The sequence below is a fragment of the Schistocerca gregaria genome, chromosome 1 (assembly GCF_023897955.1).
Source record: "Schistocerca gregaria isolate iqSchGreg1 chromosome 1, iqSchGreg1.2, whole genome shotgun sequence".
Taxonomy (NCBI): domain Eukaryota; kingdom Metazoa; phylum Arthropoda; class Insecta; order Orthoptera; family Acrididae; genus Schistocerca; species Schistocerca gregaria.
Genome location: NC_064920.1, coordinates 1,185,905,827 through 1,185,930,150, shown reverse-complemented (window position 1 = coordinate 1,185,930,150; position 24,324 = coordinate 1,185,905,827). Strand labels below are relative to the sequence as shown.

General features: G+C 42.4%; 1 protein-coding gene across 1 annotated transcript in view; it reads right to left on the bottom strand.

Moving 5' to 3' along the window:
• Positions 1 to 24,324, bottom strand: part of LOC126284516 (Down syndrome cell adhesion molecule-like protein Dscam2) — a 1,260,408-nt gene that overhangs the window by 359,209 nt on the left and 876,875 nt on the right. The window contains exon 7 of the mRNA XM_049983498.1: positions 19,895 to 20,015. Coding sequence (XP_049839455.1) covers positions 19,895 to 20,015 — 121 coding nt within the window. The remainder of the gene's footprint in view (positions 1 to 19,894; positions 20,016 to 24,324) is intronic.

Below are 24,324 nucleotides of genomic sequence, written 5' to 3'. Positions count from 1 at the left end.
TATTTTTTGTCTAGCCTTTCACCAAATACTTCTATCACTACAATGAATCGTTTAACAAGAGAAGGCATTGTCTACAGGGGGAGCCACTGTTAAAACTAAGTTCTTGAAAGCAGCCACAAGCAGCATTTGGTATTTTTTATTTGAATGAACAAGAGAATCATCGGAATATACAGTTGAAAGTTGACTGACCGCGATAAAAGGTAGTGTAAAAAGTTGGCTTACAGCTCTAAAGATTAAATTGGCGCTGTCAATGTTAAGTACTATAGTACAGGCAGTTTAATCTTTAGACCTGTCAGCCAACTTTAAACCCAATATTTAATGTTGCCAGCCAACTTTCAACTGTATGTACTGATGGTGCTCTTATTCATTTGAAGAGCGAAACCGGTAACTAAAAAATAAAAAGTACGACTTGTGGCTGTTTTTCAGAACTTAACAATGAAACGAAGTATTGTACAGGATCGTGAAAAATTATAATGTATATGTCGATATACTCCTGCGCGTTTTAATAACGGTTGTCGTTAAGCCTATACTACATCTATATCTACATATATACTCCGCTAGCCACCAAACGGTGTGTGGCGGAGGGCACAATTCGCGTCAAAGTCATATTTCCCCCCGTCTGTTCCACTTGCTGATCGCGTGAGGGAAAATCGACTGACTGAACGCCTCAGTACGAGCTCCAATTTACCTTATCGTTGAATGGTGATCATCGAGCTATTTGAAAGTTATTGGTAATAATATATGCTCTACATTCTCGGGGAAGATCGGATTTGGAGAATTTAGTGAGCAGCCCTTCCGCTTAGCGCGCCGTCTATCTGCAAGAGTGTCCCACTTCAAACTCTCTGTGAGATTTGTAACGCTCTCGCGATGGCTAAATGTACCACTCACAATTCTTTCCGCTCTTCTTTGGACCTTCTCAATCTCTTGAATCTGACCCAACTGATAAGGGTCCCACACAGACGAACAATACTCTAAGGCTGTACGAACTAACGTATTGTAAGCTATTTCCTTCGTTCAAGGACTGCATCGCTTCAGAATTCTACCAATAAACCGCAATCTAGAGTTCGCCTTGCCTGTTACTTGTGTAATCTGATCATTCCATTTGAGGTCATTTCGAATAGTCACACTCAAATACTTGACGGACGTTACCGTTTCCAAAGACTGGACATTTATTTTGTACTCGTACATTAATGGGGATTTTCGCCTTGTTATACGCAGTAGGTTACACTTACTAATATTGAGAGATAACTGCCAGTCATTACACCATGCATTCATTTTCTGCAAATCCTCACTGATTCGTTCACAACTTTCGTGTGATACTACTTTCCTGTAGTCTACAGCATCATCGGCAAACAGTGTAATGCCGCTGTCAATACCATCAATCAGATCGTTTATGCAAATCGTAAAAAGCAGCGGACCTATGTACAAAGATGGCCAGCTGTGTCTCGCCTGACCGCTGTTTCCTAAAACCGTACTGGTTTCTGCAAATGAGTTTCTCAGAGTCTAGAAAGGTCCTCATGTCTGAACACGAAATATGTTCTATGATTCTACAACAAATCGATTCAGTGAAACTGGCCGGTATTTAAGTACATCCGATTTTCTACCTTTTTTTTATAGATTCCTATGACCTGGGCCTTCTTCCAGTCCCGTGGAACTTTCCGCTTCTCCAGTGATCTCTGACAGATGATGGATAAGAATTGTTCTATATTTGTAGCATATTTATGGGGATACCGTCTGGGCTAGATGCCTTCCTGGCGTCTAGAGATCTTAAATGTTTTACAAACCCAGATACACAAAACACTATGTCAGCCATCCTTGCATTTGTTCGATGATTGAAAGGGGGAACCGTAAACCAGTTTTTGAAAGCTAGGTTTAGAATTTAGGCCTTTTGTTTATCATCAGGTTACATAGAAGGTATTGATTTATTTGTAGCGTTCATAGACTTTACGTACGACCAAAATTTTTTGGAGTTATTTGTAGAATCTGCAGATAAAAATATTGCTTTCAAATTCGTTAAAATAATCTCTCATTGACCTTTTGACAGCTGTTTTCATTTGACATAATTTCTGTTTGTCAGCTGGGCAGTGACTACGTTTATAACGACCCTGCAAAATTCTCTGCTTTCTCATCAACTTCCTAATATATTTGTTGTACTAAGGTGGATCCTTTCCCTCCCCTACATTTTTGCTAGGCACATACTTCTCTAGCACATGGTGGACAATACCTTTAAATTCCGACCAAAGATGCTCAATATCTTTGTGTCCCGCGGTAAATGCTTGGAGCTGACTATGAAGATATTCATTAACGACACTTTTATTCGCTTTCCAAAAGAAGAAAACTCTACTCTGTTTCTTTGGCTTTTTTTGCAACTTCCACTGACATACAAGCCACAACGACATTATGGTCGTTAATACCTTCTTTTAGATTAACTTCCTCACAAAGATCAGGTCTTTTTGTCACCAAGATATCTAATATGTTCCCATCTCGAGTTGCTTTACCAACCTATTGCTCAAGGTTGTATGTTGAGAGCGCTCCTAGAATAACTTCACACGAGTCTTTGCTTCTGCCCCGTTTGATAAACGTGTAATTTTTCCTGTCAATGGATGCCAGATTAAAGTCTCCACCTATTACTAATGGATAATTTGGATATTTATTTCCTATGTACTCAAGACTTTCTCTCAAACGTTCTGCCACGTTTGTTGCGGATGCTGGTGGTCTATAAAAACATCCTAATAGAATGGTCAATCCTTGTCTGATTGACAGCTTTATTCAGACTATTTCACAGTCCGATCCAGTATCGATCTCAACTGCGTTTAAAAGCCTTTAACTGCAATGAACACACCACCTCCCAAAGCATCAGTCCTATCCTTCCTAAATATTGTCCAATCCGCTCTCAAAATTTGACTGCTATTTATGTCTGGTTTAAACCAGCTTTCCGTACCTAGTACAATATTGGCATTGCTACTGTTTATTTCGGTGAGTAACTCGGGGTCTTGCTACAGACACTTCGCCAATTTACTAACAGGAGATTTAGCATATTTAAATCCTTTGGAATGATCTGTTTAGGCGAACTAACAATTTTTTCAGTTGGAACACTCACATCAGCCATGACTGACAGGACGTTATCATTTGTAATGGAGTCGATCCTTCAAGCATGAAATGAGCGGTAGAGATTTCCGTCAAGCGCGTTTTAAATATACCACTTTCTGACACGCACTTTTGATTTCTTATAATGTGAACGAAATACACATCTCATCAAGATTTAAAAAGAGTGACCGCTCAAATACAATTTTTGTCGAGAACCATGCTTCAACATATATACGAAAATCTTAGGTGTCAACAGACGCAGTACCAAGGAGAGAAGGGTAATGAATGCAGTCTGCATGAGATGATACTTGTGTGTTGGTCTGCAACAATGCAGTCATTCTGCAATCGTTTCATGAAATGTTTAATTTACATTTGCAGGACACAATAAATATAATTTTAATATATGATTCAGTAAATAGTTTGCTCTACCACACACTTAATAGAGATTTAAAGAATGTAGGGGCAGGTATATATAAATTTTGGGATAGAATGGTTTGAACAGGATCGGCTTCAAAACTGAAGACCTCGGCTGTAAATGGGAAGGGACAGTCGATGAAAAACAAAATTATTGCACATAAAGCATGCAAAATGATACACTCTATTCATGTCAGTTAACAGTTCCACAATAAACCGAGCTACGATAACCTTATTTCAGCTTTTAGATTCTCGCAGATGGCAGTTTTGTCAGGATGTGTGCATGTAAACAGCGGTAAGTGCCAGAAACATGTCTGCCAATAATATTGACATAAGCCGTGTTAGTGTCAGGAAATTACTTTTCAGGGACGATTTGTACGAATCTGAGGATGACGTGGATACCTACCAGCTAGACACAGATTCTCCATATGTTCCTGAACCAAATGCACTTCAGAAGTTGTTGCTAACCAGGTAAATGTGAATATTTACTTCAGGAAGTAAACAATGTTAAGTTTATGCGAATTAACGCAGTTAAGGGGAATCTTTAATACTGTTTAAGTACTGTGGTAAGGTGCTAGCTAAAATTAATTTTATATTGTGTTGTATCACGATTAATTTTTGAGATATTCCTTCTTCATTTATTTTTATGTGTTGATTTTACGTGATTGATAAAAATACAACACAATAAATAAAACTACAATGCATTAATACAAACTAATAGCAAAGTTCTGGAAGACACTGCTGATTTTCTGTGAGATGGACCGTAAGCTCCAACAATCCACTGTTTTGATGGCCTTGTGTGGTGCAAGGATAGGGCACATTTCAGAAGACTAGAAGATGTGGACCCTCCAGGTCACCAAGCTCACAGAACTCTTCGTTCATGTAGCCCCACTTGCTAAGGTTCGTCTTGCATGATGACACTTCTATCCTTAATCGGTTTAGTGCCTACCATGTCACATACGACAGATGAAATCTCGCTGCACGTTCCTCTTTGACTTTCTCCACAACGATTTCGATTAATTAATTTCGCGAGAGCTCTATTCGGTGAGTTCCAGGTGACAGTGGAATTGCTCTTGTTGTGCACATGAAGCTCCTCCTTGACATCAGCGGAGTTTTTGCGGTTCATGCTAGACCAGAGGGTATCCGGGATCGAGTTCCTTTTTTCTTTTTCACCATTTCTGCGTCTGTCCTTCTGCGGATGTAGATTGCGCTATGCGCTTAATTAGATAAATTTTTGTGCCATGAGACGGCCGTAGGCAGTCAGTCCCAATGCATCTAGTTTCATTCAACGCAATATTCACCTGTATCACATGTGTGGAGTTTCGCCAAGCTCTTGCTCCGTATTCTGCTGAACAGAAGCATAATACCACGGCAGATGAACGAAGCACCTTCGGCTGTGAGCCCAAGGTGGTGCCACTACGTTTAAGAGTGATGTTGTTCTGAACAGATAGTTTTTGCGTTGTTTCTTGGCAATGACCTCTGAATGTGAGGCTGCGGCCCAACTCAACACTAACCCATGTTAAGTGCACTCAGTTTGCAAGTAAACAATGATAAGCACCCAGTGACACATTATTATAGATAAAATGCTGGATAGAATTTACCTTTTTAAAAATATCTCGTTACAATAGATATATTTGAAAACTGTGACTCATCTGAATAAGAAAATCACTTGAGTATAGCTGAAACATCTACTTAAAACCTTACTGGGAAATTTCACAAAACTCTTGCCCTTATCATGGTTTCAATTGTGAACGAGTTTACCCAGTTTTAGGTCGCATGTTAGTGTCTTGCGTGACGTCAGAGCGGAATGGGACGAAGTTCAGAATAGCGTCGCAGCGTGTATAATTCACGGCTGCGACTCGGGTGCGATGTGCAGTGTGGGTCGGATACGGCGGGTGAGTGGCGGGTTGCCAATGAATCAGGGGCCTCGCTTTCCGAAGGCCCGTGTAGCTTGCATCATTGAAAGCGGCTCCCTGCTCTGCCGAGGGGAGTGACGGGTCTGGAATAGCAGCAGAAATCTCAGTCTACTACCTCTATGCATCTCTCTCTGTAACTAAATATATCATTCTTTAAATAAAGTTACCTAACGGCGAATCCAGCACCTGCCGTATAGACGAAACTAGAATAAAAGTTTGCCCATCTTTTGTTAAGAGTTCTATTACTGTAAGAGTTACCCACTGTTTAAACCATCATAACGGTCTAATTTTTGTTGCCTCCAGAGCAAATATGGTTTGTGTGTAGACGCGACTCAACTTGGAGATGTCATTTAGAGTTACTTAAACAAAGTCAAAGTAAGAATTTTATGAGCGTCGTGTACAAATTTCGTTGTATGTCAGCTACTTTGTGTCTGTAAATTATCATCTGGTATACCTAATTATTGCGAAACAACGTACAAAATAGTAGAGTTCAGACGAGTCATCTATGTGAGCGTATGAACAGGAACGTTACAGCAACAATTTTCTACGAGAATAGTCTCATGACGAGCAAGCAGTAATCATGAAATATCACAACATCTCAAGAAATGGGAGGAGGGGGCGAGAGGTCGACGTGAAATGGAATATGATACAACTGGTTAATGTGTTTCGATACCAACTCAGCCACACAAAATACGAGCTATGCTATCATCTGATGATACACAAATGCCTAACTTAGTCATAATGAAAGTGCATATAAAAGCTCTAAAACTATATGCAGCCAAGAACATGAAACATAAAAATGCTAATGATTACTGATGACGGTATCATCTGGCATCCTAGAGTGTAAATAGGTAACAGCTAGTTCTATTAGTTAATAATAATCGGCTCTCAACATTATATTTTTTAACTATTCTGATCATATTTTTAACTAGATGAGTAGCGTTTTTATAAATGTTTCTTCGCTTGTTCCTGTGTCACTACGATGATAGAACAAGTCAAATGTAGTTTCCATGATAAAGAAATTTATACACAGCAGCTTATGAGATTCTCAACATTACATTTCTTAAATTTAGTAAAGATGTAGAGGTATTCTTGGCGATTTCTGTTATATGGGCATCAGTCCGTGGCCAAAGGCATGAAGTGCAAACGACACATCTCCTAATGATGGAAACATCAACAAAGACTGAAAGGGCGAGATATTTTCAAATTTAAAAAGCCTCAACGATATAAACTGTTCACACGTATCTAGACAACGGCTCTGAGGTGATGGCGGATTAGCGTCGATATGTGCTACGGAACTTGTACTGAGGAGCAGTTACTGGTGTTTGCTTTACTTAGAACTAAGGCAATTTTTAGTTTAGGGGTAACGCCTTCGACCAACCATTAAAACTTCTTGATTATGTCACAGCCACTTTTAAATTTTCTGTAAAATTACCAGTATTGGTGGACGCAGGCTTGTGGTGTATGCAATCAGCCACGTTCTGGCAAAGACCTTTTTAAAGAGGGCAGAGGAACACATAGAGTTTCAGGGCAATCTCTTGCCCTTGGGCTGGGATAATACCTCGAAAACGCGAAAAATCAGCAACGAGCAAGGCATGAGGATGAAGAACGCAATGGAAACCAGTGCATTAAAATGTGTATCCACGTGACATGTGGCCTTAACTGAAAATGTGTCATGATCTCTCCATTGGCAAAAGATTCCGGATTAGTCCACCATTCGGATGTAATGGAGGGGACTGCCAAGGGAGGGGCTACCGTAAGAAAAAGGTGGAATAACCATAGAAAGGGTAACAGTTTACGAATCGGAGCGTGGAGTGTAAGAAGTTTGAACACTGTAGGAAAGATAGAAAATCAGAAAAGGGAATTTCTCACTTTGGATATAGTGGGGATCAGTGAAGTAAGGATTTCTAGTCAGACAAATGTTGGGCAATATCAACAGTAACAGAAAACGATTTGACAGAAGTAGGATTCTTCATGAATAAGAAAGGTGGTGAAGTGAGTTACTATGAACAGCTCAGTGACAAGATAATTCCTTCAGAATCGACAGCAAACCGACACCAATAATAATATTTTAGGTTTACATGACGGCGTCATAAGTAGAAGGTGAAGCGACAGAGTAAGTATTTGAGTATATTGAACTTGTAATTGAGTTAAAAGGAGGATGAATGTCGAATAATCATAGATGATTGGAAAGTTATAAGAGGAAAGGAAGCAAAACAGATTTGGAGGAGAATATGGGCTCGGTAGCCGGTATGAGAGAAGAGAAAGACTAATTGAATTCGGCAAGAAATTTGAGCTCATAATAGCGAATGCAGTGTCATAAATTACAAGTGGATGAGGTATTCTTGGAAAAGACATAGAGACACGGAAGCATTCCAGTTGGATTACGTCATGGACAGACTCAGATTCTGAAATAAGGGTGGTAACCGAACGACAATTAATGTTGGAGTGGGAGTCTGTAGTCATACCATCAGTCTTGCATACAAACATCATCCGCAGCAAGGACAGATAAGTATGATAACTATCGCATAGTCAGCTTAATGGCGCGGAATAATATACAGAAAAAGATTAAAAACATTCTGTCACATGACCGTTGTGGCTTTAGAAAATTTATAAGCAGTTTCATAATGGAAGCAAGAGAAGAAAATATTAAGACACATTCAAAAGATTTCTCGACTCCCACAATGGGTTCTACAACGTAGACCACGAAGTAGACGAACCTAAGAAATTGTGCTATCATGGAAGCAAAATAACACATGACAGTCGAAGCAAGGAGGACGTAAAAATTTGACTAACACGGACAAAGAGACAACTTCTGGCTACAAGAAGTCAATTAGTATCAAACAGTGGCTTTAATGTGTGGAAGACGTTTATGGGAATGAATGTTTCGAGCACAGAATTTCTGCTAATGAATCATAGACTTTGGGAAAAACGGAAGAGAATCGAAGAAAGGAAATTTGAATATTAGGTAGAGTGACAGGATAAAAAATGAGAGCAACACAAGAAACAATACATTCAAGAGCATTATACGCAAAATTTGACCATATAGCGAAAAACGTGCCACTTCCACTTTATGTGGTGTGTTATACCTGTATAAATACTCAACATTGTAAGAACGGGAAATTAGAGCAAACTCCTGACGTTTAATTTCCCAAAAACCTATTAGGAAAATGCTATCAACATTTGCACCAAATCCATCACTTCGGTAGTTACGTCGTCAGCGATAACACAGCGTGAAGTGGAAGTAACATGTAGGTTGTCCCCAACTCTGCACAAGAACCATTCAAAAGTCTGCACTGACGTCTCAGGCAAAGTATGTCTTTGGTATTCGGGTCCTCGCTACTGTCGTTGGTAATAGGATCTTACTTGCAGCACAAGTTTCAGAATGAGAAATGGAATCTTACAAATATAATAAGTATAAACAGAAAAAATGTATTCACGCATAAGTGATACTTTAATCACCTACAAACCTGTGCAACTAATTTGCATGTAAGGGCAGAAATCATTGAAAATTAACAAAATTGGCATTGTGCCTCATTTTTCTCTTCGATACAGCCTTTGCTTAAAAATTACAAATTTGAGTGCGTAATTCTGATACGGAACTAGATAACTGGGGAACAATGGAGGAGAGTGTACCATAAAAAGACAGTATTGGTACATTACCCGCACACAGTATACTCGATACGACTTTTCTTGGTTTCTGTTGCAACGCTGTGATGAGATACTAATGATCATCTGTATGTGTTGCCTGCATGATCATTGTAAAAAAGGAAATGAAAGGCCAGTCAGATGGTAACAGCTTTAGCATGGCGGCAATTCTACATCACTGCCGCTCCGAAAATAGGAAAATTGTCGACTTGCTGTCTATCTGACAGTATCAGAATTCTGCAGCGAAACCTTGACATCTACAGCGATCAAGGACCCAGGAGAGGCGCTGAAGGCGATGTCGGGCTGTTAGCAAAGGTACTGGCGTTTGTCATCTGCTGCCACAGCCCATTAATGGCAGCGCTGTCCTAACGAGCACGTTCGTCGCATGTCTCACATTGATTTCTGCGGTTATTTTGGACAGTGTTGCTGGTCTGTTAGCACTGACAACTCTACGCAAACGCCGGTGCTCTCGAAGGTTAAGCCACTGTGTTGTCCGTGGTGAAAGGTAATGCCTGAAATTTGGTATTCTCGAAACACTCTTGAAACTGTGGATGATGGCATACAGAATTCCCCACCGTTTTCTGAAATGGTATGTCCCATGCGTCTAGCTCCAACTAACATTTCGCGTTCGGAGATCGTTAATACCCGTCGTGCGGCCATAGCCACGTCGGAACCTGTTCACACGAATCACCTGAGTACAAATGACAGCTCCGCTTATGCACTATCCTTTTATACCGTGGGTACACGAGTCTACCGCCAACTGTATGCGTGCATACCGCTTACCTCAGTGTGATTCCAGTCGGTGAAGATACATTAGAATGCAGTCTTAGGCTGAACTGGCCTTCGCGTACTGCAAGAATCAGCATTCGTCACTCGCCTTCTTACGAGAGCGGAGCGAGCAGACAGTCTACGCGAAGAGTTCCCACTCTGAATGCGGCCGTCTCGTGTTGCCCCTGAAAGCAGGCAACCCAACGGGCAGCCTATTCAGGCGGGCTGTGGACACGGCAGGCGCGCCACCTTTCAAGGGCCGCTTCTCCTTTCCTGCCCTCTCGTCGGCGCCCGCGTCCGGTGAAAAGAAACCCGAGCTCTGGCCGCGTAACAGGAGGCCGGCGCCGGCAAACAACTTGCCGTCGCCAGTGTGCGGCGCTCGCTACAGCTGTTGTGCTTCGTCGCAGCAGAAAGTATTTCGTCCTCTCGTACGCTTGTGACGTTTACACAATCCGCCCCTTATTACAGTGTGGGTACGATCTATCTCTATCTCTATATCTCATCCCAACGACACCGCCAACTCCATCTCGACAACGTCATCTTCTGGAGTAAACTGTGGTACTTTTTGATCAATCCTGCAAAAACCAAGACAATAATAAGAAGAATCACCCCAGTGTATTGTTTCTGAAACGTTTATCTGACTATCCAGAACAGTCCAGTCCCCTAACTGGCAAACTAAAATGACCTAGAACCTTCACCACATCCTAAAGAAAGCAGTCAATAGAGTAGAACTATTAAAACTATACCACAACCGTACGTGGGAATTAAATCCTCCGGTCATAACACAACAATCCCTCGTCTTTACTTATTCCAACAGGGAACAGACTTCCTCTCCTCCTAAGTTTCATCACATCATTTGAATCCTGGAGAAGAGTGATCTCCGCATCACTTTCCATATCTAATTACCCAATCACATTCTCTAGGGTCCCATTACATCCTCAGACTTACTCCGTTGCCTTTTCTAACACCTCCCGCAAATTTATCCCAAAATCGTACAGTCTGGTCCACTTTGAAAATCAGCGTCTGCTGCCGCGCCTGTATTCCTACAAACACTCCACGTCTTTTTATAAACTAATTTCAGTCACCTTTCTTTCCCCTGGCCATGACATATACTATGTGATCAAAAGTATCCGAACACCCCCAAAAACATGCGTTTTTCATAGTAGGTGCATTGTGCTGCCACCTACTGCCTCGTACTCCATATCAGCGACCTCAGTACTCATTAGAAATTGTGAGAGAGCAGAATGGGGCGCTCCGCGGAACTCACGGACTCCGAACGGGGTAAGGTGATTGGGTGTCACTTGTGTCATACGTCTGTACGCGAGATTTCCACATCCCTAGGTCCACTGTTTCCGATGTGATAGTGAAGTTGAAACGTGAAGGAAGACGTACAGGCCGACATAGTCTATTGACTGACAGAGACCACGGACAGTTGAAGAGGGTCGTAATGTGTAATAGGCAGACATTTATCCAGACTATCACATAGGAGTTCCCAACTGCATCAGGGTCCACTACAAGTACTGTGAAAGCTCGGCGGGATATGACAAACTTGGATTTCATGGTCAAGTGGCTGCTCATAAGCTACACATTACTCAGTTAAATGCCAAAGGACGCCTCGTTTGGTGTAAGGAGCTTAAACTTTAGACGATTGAACAGTGGAAAACGTTGTGTGGAGTGACGAATCACGGTACACAATGTGGCGATCCGATGGCAGCGTGTGGGTTTGGCGATTGTCCGGTGAACGTCATCTGCCAGCGTGTCTAGTGCCAACATTAAAATTCGGAGGCGGTGGTGTTATGGTGTGCTGGTGTTTTTCATGGTGGGGGCTCACACCCCTTGTTGTTTTGTGTGGAACTGTCACAGCACAGGCTTACATTGATGTTTTATGCACCGTCTTGCTTCCCAGTGTTGAAGAGCAATTCGGGGATGGCGATTGCATCTTTCAACATGATCGAGCACCTGTTCATAATGCACGGCCTGTGGCGGAGTGGTTACACGACAATAACATCCCTGTATTGGACAGGCCTGCACAGAGTCCTGACCTGAATCCTACAGAACAACTTTCGGATATTTTGGAACGCCGACTTCGTGCCAGGCCTCACCGACCGACATCGCGCCTCTCCTCAGTGCAGCACTCCGTGAAGAATGGGCTGCTATTCCTCAAGAAACCTTCCAGCATCTGATTGAACGTATGCCTGCGAGAGTGGAAGCTGTCATCAAGGCTAAGGGTGGGCCGACACCATACTGAATTCCAGCATTACCGATGCAGGGCGGCACGAACTATTAAGTCATTTTCATCCAGGTGTCCGGATACTTTTGATCACGTAGTATATCTCTGAAATCTACCCTTCATTCCAGTTACCGTAGCCCACTCTATCGCTGATCCACCTTTTCAAGCACTGCTGACATTCGACCCCTCTCCTATTACCCGGATGTTATCTACCAGTTCCTACCCACACAGACAACCCACGTCGTTTCGACGTAATGTTCTCTCCAATACTTCTCACATGCCATTCTTTAACCGCCGTCAGGAGGTTCCTTTCTATTCTGTTCACTTATGGTGCACGAGAGGAATGGTTGTTTAAATGCCTCTGTGAGCGATTAATTAGCCTAGCCTTGGCTTTGTGGTCTGTACCCGTACGTTACGTAGGGGTTTGTATTACATTCACAGACTGCTCAAAACTGGTTCTTGAACGGTAATGGTTGTGGGTGTTCTCCAGTGGAGGATGATGGGTCAGCGTGCGTCGAAACCATTTTCTTGTCAGTAGTTGCTCTTATTTATTTTTGGCGCTGGGCGGCGAGTATCGTGCTCCCTGACGTTCGCGCATGAAGCGTAGTGGTGATGCAGCCAGCTATTGGTACAACTAGCTCAGTACGGTGATGCATGGACCTTACAACATCTGCAACCTCAGACTGCTGAGAGTGCTTGCTCCTTGTGCGAGGTGGCACATTTGGCTCAGCCGTAGGCCGCACGCAAAGCTAAGTGGCCGGTATTTCGTTCGATGTGAGACAACGGAGGCGTCCCGGTATGAACCATTAACCAGCATCCGGCTGGCAGCGTCTGGCACTGACTTACACCTAATGGATCAGTGGCTGGGAGTGCCTCAGTTTGACACTCGGCCCATCAACGCTGCGGCTGGACCTCTTTTGTATGTGACCCTGTCAGGATAGTGGAGCGCTGTGGCCCCACAGCGGAAGCCTACACTACAGCGGACGCCTACGCTACCATCTGACGACCAGCCTAACTGGTTCTGCATATTAAATTAGTTTTTTGTCATGCGGCTAATGCCGGTCTAAAGCACGCTGCATGATGAAGAGTCCCCATTTCATTAAACAGCTGGTCACTGACTAACATGGAGGTTGCGGCACTTCAGCGGGTGTCGTTCCAGCATATTACGGTAAGTGGCCACCGGCAGCAACGAACACTGTTGTGTTGGGCTCACCCAGTTAAAAGGCTTTGTAAGCAGACTTTTGCAGAATGATTAGCATCTCTCTTCAATCATTTGCCAGTTTGGCGTCTTCAAACGTTCAAATGTTTGTGAATTCCTAAGGGACCAAACTGCTGAGGTCATCGGTCCCTAGACGTACAAACTACTTAAACTAACTTATGCTAAGAACAACACACTCACATACACACACACACACACACACACAGACACACACACACACACACACACACACACACACACACACACACACACACACACACACACACACTCACACACACAGATTCCCGAGGGAGGAATCGAACCTCCGGCGAGACGGGCCCCGCAGTCCGTGACATGGCGCCTCAAACCGCGCGGCCACTTCGCGCAGCAGTTGGGCGTCTCATTGACACTCTTCCGTGAGTCGAAAAAGCCCTGTGACCCTTTCTATAGGTCTTCCTTGTACTCATTTAATATCTGCTATTAGTCCTATTTTTTATGTGTCCGACAACTTGAACAATGTTCTCGGATGTGTCGTACAAGCATTACGAATCAGTCCCCTTTGTAGAAACTGCATTTCCATAGGATTTTACCAATGAGCTGATATCCACCACCTACCTTACCTATGACAGAGGCTATGTGATCGTTCTATTTCAGGCAGGGAGATCCAGCTTGTCCTACCCATATGTTTTATGCAACCCGCAACGCCTTCAAAGCGACACAATAGATCTGCATATTCTCTCGCTAGCCATCCGTCATCTCTTTGAAGTACAGAAAAAAAAGGAACGTGATATTTTCGTAGGAAATTTAATGTAGTTAAATTTTGTACTGGGTTACGTTTCCGCTACAGGCCACGGTTTTCAGGTTATTTATGTAAAACGGTTTTGAAGGTCAGTTTTGTAGGTTTCTCATGAATAATTCGAAAATTACGGTATCTAGCAAAAATCTATCCCAGTACAAATTTTAACTACTCTACAAAAAGGAGTCAATAATTTTCTGTAGGAATAGCGCAGATAGCGTAGGGAGCTAGATAGTATGAAAACGTTGTGCGTGGTATTTGAAGGCGTTACAGGTTGCATAAAACCCATACGTAGGGGCAGCTGAGTCACCTTGTATATCTACAGACTGTTGGACCCAGATGACTGAGTGACTGGCTCCAATTGTGACCCAATGATATTGTACTCAAAGGATACTTCCTCTTTCTTCGTTTTGTGAAGTGTAAGATTTTATGTTTGCGAGCACAATCTCTTATCGAGAGCTTACTGAATATGTGTGAAGCATTTTGAGCCGTGTCGCATTATATATGACGCTAAGTTATTATCGATCTTACATTCGGACATTATCAAGGACATAAACCAAGCAATACAACAAACAATTTAAAAAATTAAGCTAACTCTTGAACATCTTCCCTTTCTTTTTGATCGGTGATGTTTCCGACGGTTCTAGTATCGTCTCTCTCTCTCTGGTCTTAACATTAACCAGATGTGCTATTGACAGTCATCACTCTTTCCGATCTGATCATGTAGGTGTAAAAAAGTGGTGGAATGTTTTCAATGAAATAGTGTCGACAGCAATTGAAAGAGATATACCACATAAATTACTAAGTGATGGTACTGATCCCCCATGATACACAAAACGGGTCAGATCGTTGTTGTAGAAACAACAAAAAAGCACGCCAAATTAAAAAGAACGAAAAATCCCCAAGATTGGCAAAGTGTTACAGAAGTTCGAAATATAGTGCGTTCTTCGATACGAGATGTTTTAATAATTTCCACAACGAAATTCTGTCTCGAAATCTGGCAGAAAACTCAAAGAGTTTCTGGTCTTACATAATGCACACTGTTGAGAAGACGCAATCAATACCTTCACTGCGCGATAACAATGGTGAAATCACTGATGACAGTGCCACTAATGCAGAGTTATTAAGCACGATATTCCGAAACTCTTTCACCAAAGAAGACGAAGTAAATGTTCCTTAATCCCAATCAAGAACACCTGCCAAAATGAGAAACATAGAAGTAGATATCCTCGGCGTAGCAAAGCGGCTTAAATCACTTAATAAAAGCAGAACCTCCGGTCCAGATTGTATACCAGTCAGGTTCCTCTCAGAGTATGTAGATGAAATAGCTCCATATTTAGCAAATTTACACAAACACTCGCTCACAGAAAGATCCGTGTCTATAGACTGGAAAATTCTCAAGTCACACCAATACCCAAAAAAGGGAAGTAGCAGTAATCGGCTGAATTACAGTCCTATATAACTAACGTCGATTTGCAGTAGGGTTTTGGAACATATACTGTATTCGAGCATTATAAAGTACCTCGAAGAAAGCGATTTCTTGACACATAGTCAGCACGGATTCAGAAAATATCCACAACTAGCTCTTTATACTCATGAAGTAATGAGTGCTATTGACAGGAGATGTCAAATAGATTCCATATTTTTAGATTTCCAGAAGGCTTTAGACACCGTTCCTCACAAGCGTCTTCTAACCAAACTGCGTGCCAACGGAGTATCGCCTCAGTTGTGCGACTGGATTCGTGATTTACTGTCAGAAAGGCCACAGTTCGTAGTAACAGACGGAAAGTTATCGAGCAAAACAGAAGTAATATCCGGCTTCCCGCAAGGAAGTGTTATAGGCCCTCTATTGTTCCTGATCTATACTAACGACATAGGATACAACCTGAGTAGCCGTCTTAGATTGTTTGCAGATGATGCTGTCATTTACCGTCTTGCAAAGTCATCAGATGATCAAAACGACTTGCAAAATGATTAAGATATATTTATATGAACCGAAAAGTGGCAATTTACCCTGAATAAAGAAAAGTGCGAAGTTGTTCATATGAGTAATAATCAGGTAAATATCGATTACTTGGTAAGTCACACAAATCTGAGGGCTTGTAATTCAACTAAATACTTAGCGATTACAATTTGATATAACCTAAATTGGAACCAAAGACTGCGATTCATTGGTAGAACACTTAGAAGGCGCAACAGGTCTACTAAAGAGACTGGTTACACCACGCTTGTCCGCCCTATTCTGGAGTATTGCTGTTCGGTGTGGGATCCGCATCAGGTGGGACTGACGGATGATATCGAAAAAGTACAAAGAAGGGCAGCTCGTTTTGTATTATCGCGAGGTAGTGTCACAGACATGATACGTGAATTGGAGTGGCAATCATTAAAACAAAGGCGCTTTTCGTTGCAACGGGATCTTCTCATGAAATTTCAAACATCAGTTTTCTCCTCCGATTGCGAAAACATTCTGTTGTCACCCACCTACATAGGGAGAAATGATCATCATGATAAAATAAAAGATGTCAAGGCTCGCACAGAAAAAATTAAGTGCTCGTTTTTCCCTCATGACGTTCGAGAGTGGAATGGTAGAGAGACAACTTGAACCCTCTCTCAGGCACTTTATTGTGAACAGCAGAGTAATCACGTAGATGTAGATGTAGAATAAGACTCAAAGTTTACAGCTGCTCGTCTTACCACCCGTTTTAATTGTAATTAGAGCGAGCGCACTAGTTCTTTGGTGGATGCGTTACGCTTAGTGCACTTTAGTTATTTTCTCGAAAGTAAAGGCTTCCTGCTGATGTGTCACAACATCGTACCCTGGTTTTAAATCTTCACAACACCTCTTGAAGTTTTGCAAGGTTAACGTAACGTTTGCTTACGCAACGTTTCCGGGCGCTAGCTCCGGTGTACACCATTCCTGGTGGATGCATTGCGGATCCTCGTACTGTCATCTAGGCCTTTGGCGCTGCTACCAGTGGTAAGGCCCCTCGCCTCCAATGGCAGAGCCATCACACTGGCCTCTACCTGTGGGCGCAGCTGCACATTGTTTGTCGGTGACGACGGTCACTTTCAGAGCTTCACTTCTTACTGACTGCCCGCCTCCATCCCACTCAGTGACTGCCCTCTCTCCCTTACTCTGGCCAGCGGTTGTATATACACATCGCATAGTTCATGTCTCTGATAACAGACGAAAGCCGTCTTGATCATAGTTTAGCGTAACTGATAATGTGACATAGCTTACTTTTTTCAGATTTTACAGATAACTGCAGTACGAGCTGTCAATAGCATCTACTAGGTTATTAATAAACAACATGAATGGCAAGGGACCCAGTTCACTTTCCTGGGGAACGCCAAAGGCTTTTTCTATATCTGCCGATGCCACGGACTCTGTACCAAGAAATCCACAGTCCAGTCACAAATGTCGTTTGGTATACCAGATGATCGAACATTCGTAAATAAATGTGGACGTGATGCAGAGCCAATTTTTTCATCTACATCTCCGTGATTACTCTGCTATTCACAATAAAGTGCTTGGCAGGGAGTTCAATGAACCACCTTCAAGCTGTCTCTCCACCGTTCCACTCTCACACAGCATGCGGGAAAAACGAGCACTTAAATTTTTCTGTGCATGCCCTGATTTCTCTTACTTTACCGTGATGATCATTTCTCCCTATATAGGTGACTGCCAACAGAATGTTTTCGCAATCGGAGGAGAAAACTGGTGATTGAAATTTGATGAGAAGATCCCGTTGCAACGAAAAGCGCCTTTGTTTTAATGACTGCCACTCCAATTCACGTATCATGTCTGTGACACTACCTCGCGATAATACAAAACGAGCTGCCCTTCTTTGTACTTTTTCGATGTCATCCGTCAGTCCCACCTGATGCGGATCCCACACCGAACAGCAATACTCCAGAATAGGGCAGGCAAGCTTGGTGTAAGCAGTCTCTTTAATAGATTTGTTGCACCTTCTGCCAATGAATAGCAGTCTTTGGTTTGCTCTATTCACAACAGCCGGCCGCGGTGGTCTCGCGGTTCTAGGCGCGCAGTCCGGAACCGTGTGACTGCTACGGTCGCAGGTTCGAATCCTGCCTCGGGCATCGATGCGTGTGATGTCCTTAGGTTAGTTAGGTTTAAGTAGTTCCAAGTTCTAGGGGACTAATGACCACAGCAGTTGAGTCCCATAGTGCTCAGAGCCATTTGAACCATTTTTATTCACAACATTATGTACGCGATCGTTCCAGTTTAGGTTATTTGTAGTTACAATCACTAAGTATTTAGTTGAATTTACAGCCTTCAGATTTGTGTGACTTATTGCGTAATCGAAATTTGCGGATTTTTTTTAGTTCTCATGTGAATAACTTGACACTTTTCTTTATTCAGGGTCAATTGCCACTTTTCGCACCATACAGATATCTTATCTAAATCAATTTGCAAGTCGTTTTGATCATCTGATGACTTTACAAGACGGTAAATGACAGCATCATCTGCAAATAATCTAAGAGGGCTACTCAGATTGTCTCCTATGTGGTTAATGTAGATCAGCAACAATAGAGGGCCTATAACACTTCCTTGGTGAACGCCGGAGATTACTTCTGTTTTACTCGATGACTTTCCTTCTATTACTACGAACTGTGACCTTTCTGACAGTGGATAACTAATCCAGTCGCACAACTAAGGCGATACTGCATAGACACGCAGTTTGGTTAGAAGACGCTTGTGAGGAGCGGTGTCGAAAGCCTACTGGAAATATAAAAATATGGAGTCAATTTGACATACCCTGTCGATAGCACTTATTACTTCTTGAGTATAAAGTGATATGTGTGTTTCACAAGAGCGATATTTTCTGAATGTGTCAGTAAATCGTTTTCTTCGAGGTACTTCATAATGTTCGAATACAGTATATGTTCCAAAACCCTACTGCAAATCGACGTTAGTGATACAGGCCTGTAATTCAGCGGATTACTCCTACTTCCCTTTTTGGGTATTGGTGTGACGAGCAATTTTCCAGTCTTTAGGTACGGATCTTTCTGTGAGCGAGTGGTTGTATATAATTTCTAAATATGGAGCTATTTTATCAGCATATTCCGAGAGGAACCTGACGGGTATACGATCTGGACCGGAGGCCTTGCCTTTATTAAGTGATTTAAGCTGCTTTGTTACTCCGAGGATATCTACTTCTATGTTTCTCATCTTGGCAGTTGTTCTTGATTGGAATTCTCGAGTTACTACTTCGTCTTCTTTGGTGAAGGAGGTTCGGAAAATCGTGTTTAATAACTGTGCTTTAGTTGCACTGTCATCAGTGACTTCACCGTTGTTATCGCGTAGTGAAGGTATTGATTGTGTCTTGCCACTGGTGTGCTTTATGTATGACCAGAATCTCTGTAGGTTCTCCTGCCAGATTTCGAGACAGAATTTTGTCGTGGAAATTATTAAAAGCATCACGCATTGAAGTACGCTCCATATTTCGAACTTCTGTAAAACTTTGCCAATCTTGGGGATTTTGCGTTCTTTTAAGTCTGGTATGCTTTTTTCGTTTTGTTGGATGTCAAGAAATACGTCTGCCTGAGTGCTGCGGTCTATGACTTACAGGATACCGTCCGAGAAAAGCGAGAGTGGGGTGTCTTGTGAGCGATGTTGTCGGAATCCATGTTGGTTCTCTTGGAGGACGTGATTGTGTTCGAGATACCTCGTTACGTTTGAGCGCAGTATATGTTCTTAGATTCTACAACAGGAAGATGTTAGATACTTCCAGTTATCAATGATATGGTGGTCAGCACTAGACTTGTGAGGTCACTGGATGACCCAGGAACCTCCTAGAGCGGTGTTTACTCACGTGAAGGTGGGCGGCGGGTTCCCCTGGGCGGCGCAACTCAGCGTCACGTCGCGGCCCTGCTCCACCGTCAGTGACGTCACCGAACGCTGCGTCAGCCTCGGGGGCATACCGCCCGTCGCCTCTGTAAAGAAATCAGGCAGAAACTGCTACTTAAATTTTTTGAAACACTTATTTTAAAATTTGTTTATCATATTCTGAAGAGCCATTCGAACCATAGGTCTGAGTTGTTGACATACTTGTGGAGGCACTGTTTACTTTTGCTCTCGTTGTTCATTTACGCCTGTAAACTCCATAACTCGGCCATCTTGCCTAGCACGACAAACTATGTAACTGATCATGTGGACAAAGCCCTCATTAACGAACAAGCTGGATTTCGACCAGGAAAATCATGCTGTGGCCAAATCCTACATCTCACACAGTACATCTAAGACGGCTATCACAGAGGAGAAGTAACTGGGGTCGCGTTCCTGGATCTCAGTGCCGCATATGTCACAGTTAACCATAAGTTGCTTACCCAGAAAGTATATAATGTCACTAGGGACTACACCCTTTCTATGTTCGTGCAATGTATTCTACAGAACAGACGCTACTATGTAACCTTACAATCTAAAACCAGCCGATGGAGGACACATAAAAATGGACTTGCACAGGGTAGTGTCTTGGCTCCAATATTATTTAACATCTATACGAATGACCTTCCCATCAGCCACCAGACACGAATGTCCATTTATGCCGATGATGCAGCAGTGGCCACACAGGATAAAATCTTTGAACAAGTGGAGGAGAATCTCACACGAGCCTTAAACGAACAGCTACCTATTACGAAGGCAATAATCTCATAATCTCAAACCAAACTCTAGTAAATCTCACGTATCCGCCTTCCATCTTAGGAACAAACAAGCCAAACGGATACCCCGAGTCATGTGGTAAGGGGAAGAGTTGAAGCAAACAAACAGCCCAAAGTACCTGGGAGTAATATTGGACAGAGCGCTTACTTTCAAGCAGCACTGTCACAACACTAAAAAAAAAAAAAAAAAAAAAAAAGGGCTGTGCCAGGAATCACATACTGCGGAAGCTATCAGGTGGGGAGCTCAACCACACGTTTTGCGCACCACGGGTCTGGCGCTGAGTATCTCAGCAGCGGAATACGTGCCGCCAGTTTGGAGGAACTCTGCTCACACTAAGCAAGTTGACGTCGCCGTAAACGAAACTGTACGTATTGCCACAGGATGCCTCAAACCAACCCCCAAAGACAAAATTTATCCCATCATAGGCATAGCACCACCAACTATCCGCAGACAAGTAGCCGCCGAGATCGAAAGATCAAAACAAATGAATGATCCTCGACACCCGGTGCATATGCACCGAAAACAACGTGTCCGGCTGAAATCCCGCAGGAGTTTCATTCAAACTACTGAAGAGCTTGCCACCGAGCCCGTCACAAGGCGGCTACCTCTTTGGGAAGAAATGGTGCCACACCCCACAATGGAACTACTTGAGGAGGGATCTGCAGGATTTCAACTACCTTTTACAACTTGGAGGTCATTAAACCGGCTGCGCACTGGAGTAACTGGGTGCAAATCAAACCTATTTAAATGGGGTTACAGTGATAGCGATAGGTGTGAATGCGGAGCAATACAGGACTTGGACCACCTACTGATTTGCCCAGATATGTCTATAACATGCACTAAAGACGATATTTTGAAAGTCAATGACAAAGCAACCTACGTTGCTAATTACTGGGAAGGGAAGATATAATTGGTGCATCCGGATACGGAAGAAGAAGAATTGAAGAAATGCAGTAAAATACTGAATGCACTGTAGGTGCCTCTGACTATTAGTCTGCAGTAGGTTTGTTCTACAATTCTGGACTAGGTTCCCTAAAACGGGTTTTCTTCAAATACATAAAGCTATTAGCCTCTGCATTGGTGATTTATACTGATATTTAAGTGTATATGTTTCTTTAATGATAAATTTATGTATTAGTAATAGAGCCATGTGCGGCTCGTGTTCATGACGTTTGTTCTTTGTCATTTTGCCACATCGATTGGCGTCTTGTTTCTTCGTTACTTACTGGCGTAACGAAGTTGCTGGATTGCCTCCTTGAGTGGCAGCAGCAGCGCTTATCGATACTAGTACTGTCGTACTATCTTTGGTGTAATCGATAGTAGTGGTGATATGTGTGGTAGTCAGTCGGTTGGGACGGAGCAGCGAGGAAATCTCCAGGGTTCGAAGCCAAGCTGGGACCGCTGGAGGCGTGAACGGGCTGTCGGATCGTGAGGCGCTAGCTGAGAGAGCGACAAAGTTCGTTGCCGAACGAACCTGGACGCTGAAGTTGAGTGATCAGTTAACCTGTTATGAAACCTCGGCTATTGTGAAATCTCTTTGCACATTTACGGGTTGTTTCTCCCTGGGCCATTCGGGCTGGCAGCTATGTTGTGTTGGAGTTGGCGAAATCTTGCAGCCGTCTTCCTATATTGTGATCAATTGTCAAATTGACTGTTATTTCCAGTGAAGTGCACCAGCGGTATTTTCTGCCCTATGGACGTTAACGCCCCAGTTACCTGCCCTGGTCGTTAGCGTAGTTTTCCGGCAGTGTGCCTTTCCTCGTCGTGTTGATGCTGTCCGGCACGGCGTGTAGTTCGACAGCCTTTTAAGCTGTTTGGTTCATATTTGGTTAGAGTGTTTATTGTTCCCTTGGCTGTTTTTAGACGCCAATTTCTGAAGACGTAGTGGTGTTCGTATCCTCGTCCTCGGCCGATTTTTGCAGCATTCTGCCGTGGGTCGGACGGAAGGGAACTGGTTAAATTTTTGGTCGGTCATTGGGCCGTCCCAAGTTTGGGTTGCCATCCGATTACTTAACATCAACTCTTGGTTGCGTGTCTCGCCTCATTTTACGTTTGAGCTACCCTCTCAGGCCGAACTTTGGAACACTTCTGATCACCACTTCTTCTGTTTGTTTTAGATTGTGATTTTCATTTTAGTTTGAAGTACTGTGCGTGGCTGTCGGCCGTGTATTAGTTATGTTCTTTTTAAATTATACATCAAGGCCTTCAGCCATGTTAAATTAAAATTTTGAGGATTGATTTTATTAAAAAATATTTTTTCCTTAAAATTTGTTCTAACTGAAATTGTTTGTAATCCAGGCCTTAAGTCGTTAGTTGCTCAATCTGTAATGTGCTGCCTTCAGCCGAGTATTTACGTGAAACCCTTTGAATAAGGCCTTCAGCCCTGTGTGTTTCTTAAAGGAGAATTTGTAATAAGAAGAAAAGGATTTATTTTAAATTGTTTGTCTGACTTGGTGTTTAGGCCTTCAACCGTTGTTTCAAATTTCTTTGTGGCCTTCAGCCATGCAATATTTCATTAATTAGGCTCTCGGCTGTTCTGTTGCAAGAGTAAAAAGAAATTTCTTGGTTAGAATTTTTTTTATTAATGTGCTTTAATTATAGTTGTCCTTCAGACGTGTAGTGTAGGCGTTCAGCCGCTGATTGTTTTTTTTAAATTTTTTCCTTCTACTTTTATTTGCTTTGATTTCGAAGTCAGGCCTTCAGCCGTTCTTGTTCTAATGTGGTTTGGGGCCTTCAGCCCAGAAAGCATCTCAAGGTTTCTTTAACTAGGCCTTCAGCCATATTGTCTAACTGTGATCTTTTAAAGCAATGTGTAAATAAGTGGTTCTTAGAAAAGAAAAGTTGTGTGTTTGATTGTGCGACTCATAGTACCTATCTTCCAGTAATAGTAGAGGAATTTGAATAACATAATGCAAAACGGGCAAGAAAGAATAAAGCAGTTGTTTTGACGAGCGATTGCTGTTACGGTTCGTTCAATGTGTTAAAGTAACAATAACTGTAATAAGAAAACGAAACAGCATGTGGTAGAAATTACTGCGTAGAGAATTGTGTAATGTATTTAGTTGAAGTCTTTAAATATTGTGAAAAGTTTTATAAATTATAGAGTGCAGCAATGAGTGCAAGGACGACTGATTGCTGCACTCTATAATTTATAACCCACATAACAGTCGCTGAGTGCACCAACTTTCCGAATGGATGGTAACCTGGTTGTGAGAAGTGTTTGTAAATGAATGATGATCAGGTATATGGGTATTAATTTGACTAGCGTAGTGTACAGCGCGACAAAACTCAGGACAGAGGTGCAAGGCAGAGATCGTTTTCTTTGGTGCTGGGAACATGCCTATAGCATTTTTCGGAAATTAGTCTTCAGTTTATCAGTTTGCGAGCTGAGAATTAGACCTGTGAACATAATGCAACTTATATGTAGGTAGCTGTTTGTTTGCCTGCAACTTTTCTGCTAGAACTATTTCAGATTTCGAAAGTACCATTGTTTACAGTATGTGTAGGACCATAAGTCATAGAAAAGTAATTTACTATGAAAAAAGTAACAATATAATTCAAAAGTGTGCTAAACGTACATTC